Below are 8,144 nucleotides of genomic sequence, written 5' to 3' on the forward strand. Positions count from 1 at the left end.
CTTGTCAAGACTTGCAAGTGTGGGAGCAGAGTGAGGTTGCTTTCCCCGGCCCCAGCTTGGGGATGGGGGCAACGCTGGGTTTCCTGGACCCAGCGTCGCTGGGGTGTTGCTAATTGCAGGGGGGGTGTTTGGGGGAAAGGGGCAGCAGGGCTGTCCCTGTGTGGCATGGTGGCCAAGCACTGGGGTGGTGGTGTTTCAGGTGAGGGGATCCTGACTTGTCTGGAGACTGACAGGGTGGAGAGCCCTGTCTCCACTTGGCCACTGTTTTCCTGCTGCAGCTGCCCCCAGTGGTCACTCTGAAGGATCGCTGCTCTCTGCGCTCACTGCCACCAGTGGTGAGTTTGAAGTACATCCTCCCTCCTCTTCGTGCCCCTTCCTTTCTGTGTTTTAGAAAACCATGGGATTTCAGGCACTTCCCAGTTTTTAGGAACAACCAAATCCTGACTTTGGTTAAAGTTAGGGTAAGAGAAAGCTGTGTACCAAATTTTGTGGTTGCAGCTCTTATAGTTTAAGAGGACAAGTATCAGAGAGGTAGCTGTGTCGGTCTGTGTCTTCAAACACAACAAGAAGTCCTGTGGCACCTTATAGACTAACAGATATTTTGGAGCATAAGCTTTCGTGGGCCAAGACCCGCTTCCTCAGATGCATGAGTCATGCATCTGAGGAAGCGGGTCTTGGCCCACGAAAGCTTATGCTCCAAAATATCTGTTAGTCTATAAGGTGCCACAGGACTTCTTGTTCTAGTTTAAGAGGAGTTACTGAACAAACAGAGCACAGACAGAGAGACTAATATGTATGTTCAAGAATGTTTCTTCATCTGAGAATGCAAATCATGGGGGGAAGGAACATTCAAACTGCAATATAACTTCTTTTAAACTTCCTCTTGAAAAAAAAGTGTTATTATATCGGTATCGTGTCATATTATCACATATATACTGGGCTGTTTTGCTTTCTGAATCTAGTGTGTACACATTAATGTTCTATAACAACGATCTGGGCCCCCACCCCACACTGTACTCAGAGTAAATGGAGTTAAATACTGAAGTAAAACTATTTTTTTGTATAAGTGTTTGCAAGATCAAATCCTAAGCCACTGTGAGACAAGGATGACTAAGGGCTAGATCTTCAGCTGTGGTAAAGCAGCATGTCTCCATTTGTTTCAGTGGAAATACTCAGCTGTCAACCACTGAAATGGCACAGATTCCACAAATATTAAGTTACCACCAGATTCTACAGTTCTTCGTCTTGTTGAATAGCATCTTCTTCCACCAGTGCTGCTACTGAAATCAATGGGGCTAAATGAGGAGTGAAGTGCCACTCAACAAGAGTTAAAAAGTTAAAGTTAACTCTAGACATATAACAATCATTCTCATGAGGTATAATTTTTATACAAATGAGTTTTATTTACCTGTAATCTCTGAAAGATGAAATGCACAAGCGGACCTCTCAAACACATCACAAAACCTTTATTAGTGTGTTTATGGTGACATGAATTACAGAAACCAAATGGAATTAACATTTAACTTGAAATTGACCACAGTCTCAAGAAACACAAGTCACACTTGGCAAAACAAACTTCTCATACACTGGGTTGCTTAGGTTATTATTACATTGTGAAGGAGGAATTTCCCTTACTTGATTCTAAGGTATTCAGGATATTATTTTTTGTGTCTTTCAGACAACTCCTTTGGCAACAATTTCACTTTTTAGCTCTTATTATATAAAAATATAACAGATTTTCCTTATATACAAACATTACATTATACAATGTACAGGTTAAAAACACTACAAAAATAGCAGGCCATAGGTGAACTAAAAGCAAAAGAACAGGATAGGGGAAAATTAAATACCGAACATTTCATAAAAATTACAATAACTACAAACAGATTTTTGTTTGCAAATACCAAACAGTACCGATGTGATTGGAAATCTTTCCCAACAACTTCCTTTTTAAGGCACATTTTGAATATGTACAACACTGAATCTGGTCAATAACTTAAGGGTTCTTGAGTGTGACCTGGTAGTGTAGGTGTTCATGTGTGATTACATAGGGAGCATGCAGCATTAAACCTTCTCAGCTGTGTCAGCTTGTGGGGCCAGGTACTTAGTTGAGGGGGCTTGATAGAGGGGAATGCTGATCTCCTGAAGCTCTGGAAGCCTCCCAGGGCGAGAAGTGGATAGCAGTGTGATTGTCCTGTCAAAGTCTCTGTGTAACACTTTCTCGTAGACACTCTGCAGTCCCACTGTCTTGGGCAGCTGAGCTTGGTAGTAGTTGTCCCTGTGAAGGGGATCCCTGGGCAAGGATGTGCTTTTGCAGAAGGTGGACAGCTGAGCTGATGGATGAGGAGATGAGTGAGGGTTGGATCGGCCACAGGAGGGGCTCCAGCAGCGATCCGAATGGCCCAGGATTTTACATTCAGCAGTACAAGCCCATAATCCTAAAAATACAAACAAAACCTTAGACCTGTACTCACTGCAGAAAACAGCCACATAATTCAGAGCTCAACAGAGTAACTGGCCAGATCATCTAAAGCTTAGAACTACTGCGGTGGAAGGAGGGGAAGGAAGGTGGAGGAGTAATACTTCAGGACGCTGCTACAAAGTACACTCTGCAAGCTATCATTATTTCATTTAGCCAGCAAGCCCACTCCTAATGTATGTCAGCAGGAAGAGCTTTTTGAAAATGAACATTATAATCGGTTGGCTGCTTCTAATCTGAACTATGTGCTTGACATGCACATAGATACTTGAGCGGCATGCTGTGAAAATGCCAGCAGGGCTATTCCTGCTGTGAGAGATGCCTTGGAAAGATATAAGAAGTGTGACTGCTATAAAACTGGCCCAGTCAGCTCAGTGTACCTTAGGAAGAGAGATGCTTTTATTCCTGGTCCAGTTTTTACTTTCACTGCAGCCCATCTGTGCTGTGAAATGGACGGAACCCTTACCATTCTGCATGTGAGTAATGAGATCCTTCTTCAGGGCATCCCCACTGATGTCAGAGTCACTGTCATTAAAGTCGCTGTCGCCTTTGCCACTGTCTTTGCCACTGAACTTTTCCGCTTCTCGGGCTGATATGGTGCCGAAAGAATGACCCTTCCAGATGGCCACAGGGGGAGCAGATTCTTTGCTATAATTTGGAGGAGAAGCATAGGGCTGTAGAAAATCAGAAGGGAGTGTAGGAGAAATAAAGAAGCATATATCAATGTCACAACCTCATCAAGATCCCCTTCTTGCAAACTGCCCCATCCCTCCCCACAGACCACCAAGCTAAAGCCTAAGCAAATACAGTGGGCTCTTACCTCTGCCCTATGTCGTTTCTGACCCTCATAGGGACAGGCATTCACCGTACTGGTCTCAGAAGAAGAGACCTCTTCTGCAGGTGAAGAAGGGGCTGGGCTGGTGAAAGCAGCTTTGCTGGGAAAGGATTGCACTTCAAACACATTCCCTCTGGAGCTGCTATCTTCCTGCCTCCCTTTCTCTAAGTGGGAGATGTCGATCTGTTCTGCCAGGGGCCTGCTGTTTTTCATCTCGGACTCCTTCTTGTGCTTGTTGCAGGTGGTTGCAATGGTGATGATGGCCACCAGCAGCAAGGTGCAGCTCCCAGCTAGGATGATGATCACAATCAGTGGAATGTCCCACTCCAAAACCTTCCCCTCCCAGGAGCTGGGCTTGGCTATCTCGTAGCTGCTGGAGGGTGCTGTGGCAGTCACCAGGAAGTTGATTGTGGCTGTGGTAGCAAGGGGAGGTCTGCCATTGTCGGTAATAGTGAGGATGACTTTGAACACCTGCCCCAGCTCTTCGGACAGGTCCCCCCTGAGGACAATCTCACCTGTCTTCTTATTGATGGCAAAGAGCTCTGGCTGCTGCTGCTGTGGCTCCTCCATGAAAGAGAAGGTGAGCTCGGCATTGACCCCATCGTCCGCATCTCTGGCTTTGATCTGAGCCACTAGAGAATCGGGGGGAGCCTTGCTGGAGACCCCGATGTCAGTGGACCCGTTGGTGAGCACCGGGTGGGTGATAACTGGGGCATTATCATTCTGGTCCACCACCTTCACTTTGACCAGGGTGCTGCTGGACAGCTGTGGTGTGCCCCCGTCGCTCGCCTGGATCCTTAAGTCCAGCTGCTTGAGGATCTCGTAGTTGAATGTCCTGAGGGCGTAGATGGCCCCGGTGGTCGGGTCCACGGAGACGTAGGTGGAAAGGGGGGCGCCCAGGACCTGGCTCTCCAGCAGGCGGTACAGGACCTTCCCGTTGCGGCCCAGGTCGGGGTCCCGGGCCAGCACGGTGGCGACGTAGGCGCCCGGCGGGTTGTTCTCCAGCAGCGCCACCTCGTAGGCGGGCTGGGCGAAGAGCGGCGCGTTGTCGTTCTCGTCGCTCACGCGCACCGTGTACTGCCGGATGGTGCGGAAGGGCGGCGAGCCCAGGTCCTCGGCCACCAGCGTCAGGTTGTACTCGGCCAGGCGCTCGCGGTCCAGCGGCGCGGCGGTGACGAGCACGTAGCTGTCGGCGTAGGCGCGCTGCAGCGCGAAGTGCTCGTGCCCGTAGAGGGCGCAGCGCACCTGCCCGTTGGGGCCCGAGTCCCTGTCCGAGGTGCTGACCAGCGCCACGAAGCTGTCGCGCGCCGCCGCCTCGCTGACGTAGGCCACCCCGGCGCCGGCGGGCGCGCCGCTCAGCGGGCGGATGCTGATGCCCGGCGCGTTGTCATTCACGTCGGCGAGGCGCACGATGACTCGGCACGTGGCCGCCAGCGGGCTGGCGCCGCGGTCCTGCGCCTGCACGTCCAGCTCGTAGGTCCGCTGCCGCTCGTAGTCCACCGGGCCCTCCAGCGTGAGGCGGCCCGAGAGCGGGTCCAGCCGGAAGAGCCGCCGCGCCTCGGCCGGCACCTGGCTGCCGAAGCCGTAGACGATCTCGCCGTTGGGCCCCTCGTCGGGGTCGGCCGCGTCCAGGTCCAGCAGCAGCGAGCCGCGCGGCGCGTCCTCGGCCAGCTCCACCGTGAGCGCGCCCTGCGGGAAGGCCGGGCTGTTGTCGTTGGCGTCCAGCACGCGCACGCTCACCGTGGCCGTGCCCGCGCGGGCCGGGCTGCCACCGTCCTGGGCCACCAGCTCCAGCGTGTAGGCGGCCTGGCGCTCGCGGTCCAGCTCCTGCAGCAGCACCAGCGCGGCGCTCTTCCCGCCGTCCGCCCGCGCCTGCGCCTCCACGCCGAAGTGGCTGTTGCGCGAGAGCTGGAAGCTCTGGACGCCGTTGGAGCCCACGTCCGGGTCCAGGGCGAGCTCCAGCGGGAGGCGGGTGCCGGGCGCGGCGCTCTCGGACACCTCGAGCGGGATGTGCGCCTGGGGGAAGCGCGGCGCGTTGTCGTTGATGTCCCGCACCTCCAGCTCCACGTGCACCAGCCGGTACTGCTCCTGCCGCAGGCTCACCACGTCGAAAGCCAGCACGCACTGCGGGGCCTGGCCGCACAGCCGCTCCCGGTCCAGCCCCCCCTCGCCGATGCTCAGCTGCCCGTCGCCCTCCCGCACCCGCACCAGCGAGCTGTTGCTGAACTGCTCCATCAGACGGAAGCTGATCTCGCCGGGCGCTTTCACGTGCAGCTCTTCGGCCAGGGTGCCGATGACCGTGCCCGGCGGGTCCTCCTCGTACGTGCGGTACCTGACCGTCTTGCCGAGGGCGACCCAGAGCAGCCCGCAGAGGTAGAACAGGCGCGGCGGAGAGCAGAGCCGGCTCTCTGCCCTAGCGGGACCCATGTCACCTGCGCTGCGCTGCGCACCTTGGAAGGGGCTGAGGAGCGGCTTCCCAGCGGCTCGGGAGCGAGCGAGCCAGCCAGCCCCTAACGCAGGAGCAGTGGGGAGGGGGGCTCTCTGGCTCCCGGGTGCAGCTGCTGCATGCTCTGCTCCGCGAGGCTACGGCGCCGCTTGCGCGCGGTTGCCCCGAGCCGAGAGGTGCCCGCGATACCTGCGCGCCAGGCTCAGCTTCTGAATTGGAGTGCGCCGCTCCTGGGCCTTTAATAGACGCGGATATGCAAATTTCCTCGAGCCGAGCAGCCAATGGCAGGCGCGCTCTTCCCAGTGCTCTCCTGCCTGCCCCCCAGAAAATCCCCTTAATGTGGAAAAGGCTTAGAGAGGAAAACAAGAAAGGGAAATTAGGGAATCGCGCCTTTGTTTTCTTTAACTCTCTTTTTTTTGAAGGCGAGCTGCAAATGAGTTGGCACAGGGAGCGGGGAGTAAAAGGCGCGGGGTGTTTTGTTAATTGTACCACTCCAGCGCCCTGCTGCTGAACAGGTGCCTGGTGTGGAGCTATCTGTTCTCCTGAGCTAGACGTTTAAAAACCCAGAGAAATAGTTTGCTTGGGCTGTGCGTACGTGAATGCGCCTCTGCCCCGGAATATAGATTACTAAGGCGCTGCGCAATGCATACATAGCGGGGCTGATTGCCTTTCCGATGCTTTCGGTATTGATCCCGAACGCGAGGGCAGGATTAACTGAACATGGATTTTATTCAAATTTGTGCACATAATTGTGTTTTATTCGCGTGAGAGCCTGTGATCAGAGCTGCGATTTGCCTTTCACGAGCTATTCCTGGGATGCTTTAGTATGCATGTCACCGCCCAAGTGGCTTTCTTAAGCCTTGGGCACTAGCAGGCAAAAAAGTTCCAAATAGGATTTAGCATAAGCTCGAGGAGATTTGGAAAGGTTTCAAAGATCAGCCTGTATCAAAGGCTTATGAACCTCTCCTTAGCTGCAGAAATATAATAGCATGGCAGGCTATCCCATTGGAGGCACCAATGTCTGTATTATTTCACTATGACAAGCTGAAGGGAAAGAAAGTTGCACAGTTTCCACAGAGGAGTTGGACTAAGTTGAATATAATGAGCAAACGCCACATGTATCCATTCTGCCTCTCCATTCATTCCCAATCACTGCCATAACTCTTTGACTAAACGATGGTGGGCGCTGAATTACACACAATACCCCGCTCATATTAAAATACATTTAAGACCTCTCCCTCCTGATGCCCTGTTACGCCTATTTAGAGGATTTTCTTTTTGTCCTAATAGGGCCTCTCTGGGAAGCATCCCGAGCCTCGTTCCAGAAGAACAAAATAACAGCATGAGGTTGAAACCTGGCACGAACCTCGGGGAACTAAACCATCTGCCTAGAAAAGTCTGAAGCCCCAGCGCGGCGAGTCGCCACGTTTCCCTAGACTGGGGAGACTGGGACAGCGCGGGCACGTGCAGCCATTGGGGTGCTTTGTGTGTGTGCCATGTTCGGGCTCCTGAACAAACCTGTCAGCACGGGCGGGCGGGCTGCTCCCCAGGAGGGCTGGGGTGAGAGACCAGTGATACAAACCGGTGGCGCCCCCCCGCCCAGGGAGCGCCCCTTCAGCGGATCCCAGGGCTTATGGAACACGCTGCAATTGGTCCCCCGTCGTTGTGCGCACCCCCGATGGGGAAAGGAGACGCCTCGGTGCGCCGCGGATCGGCCCGGGTGCTGCTTTGATGTGGAAATGTGTGCGCGAGGCGGCTCCGCTCCGCTCCGCTGAGCGCTCGGCGCGGTGAAACCCGTTGGTAGGAAAGAGCAGAATCAGGCTGCAAGGCTCGGGGCAGAGGGGTGCGTGGGGGTGGATGCGGGGGCGGGGTGGATGCGGGGAGGCACGCGCCCAGCTCCCTGCAATGTGCAAGCTAGCTCTAGTCGACTATACCCGCCCATGCATAGCCATCCGCAGACGCGGGCGCTGTGCCTCCTGGGCCTCGTCCCCCCTTTCCGGGACGAAAAGAGCAATTGCCGGAGCAGCTGTAGCGGGCATTGTGTGTGGGGAACACAAAGCGGCTACCTCAGCACCACACTGGTCTCGTGGCATCGGCCCCCCCCCCGCACTGTGATCGCAGTAGTTCTGCCCCCTCGCCCGCCTTTCCCACACATCGATTCCCTCCTTCGAGTAGCTGGAGCCCTCCCTAATCCCTCTGTTACCAGCGGGGCGTCCCGCCGAGGCTGATCGGGCCTTAATGGGATCCCTGCGGGACAACGAGCTTGTCCCGGGCGGGTACTTTCACGGCCTGTGAGCTGGGAAGGGCTGGCGCCTAACGCCGCCCGAGCTGCCTTGCAGTAGTGCTTTCCGGTGACTAGAAGCATCTGCCCGTTTCCTCCGGCT

The 8,144-nt window shown here is 54.6% G+C and overlaps 1 protein-coding gene across 2 annotated transcripts; it reads right to left on the reverse strand.

The window, feature by feature from the left end:
* Positions 1-1,532: 1,532 nt before the first annotated feature.
* On the reverse strand, positions 1,533-5,950 carry PCDH8 (protocadherin 8). Of its 2 annotated transcripts, none has more exons than XM_074982851.1 (3): positions 3,300-5,950; positions 2,946-3,153; positions 1,533-2,438 (listed from the first exon to the last, which is right to left on the reverse strand). In XM_074982851.1, the coding sequence occupies exons 1-3, from the start codon at positions 5,739-5,741 to the stop codon at positions 2,065-2,067; spliced, it is 3,024 nt and encodes a 1,007-aa protein (XP_074838952.1). In that variant the 5' UTR covers positions 5,742-5,950; the 3' UTR covers positions 1,533-2,064. The 2 variants fall into 2 exon arrangements, 1 of the variants encoding a protein (XP_074838952.1); XR_012643089.1 differs by having other exon boundaries at positions 2,304-2,438; positions 2,946-3,127.
* Between the last annotated feature and the right edge of the window lie 2,194 nt (positions 5,951-8,144).

Source organism: Carettochelys insculpta, chromosome 1 (genome assembly GCF_033958435.1).
Source record: "Carettochelys insculpta isolate YL-2023 chromosome 1, ASM3395843v1, whole genome shotgun sequence".
NCBI classification, from domain to species: Eukaryota; Metazoa; Chordata; order Testudines; family Carettochelyidae; genus Carettochelys; species Carettochelys insculpta.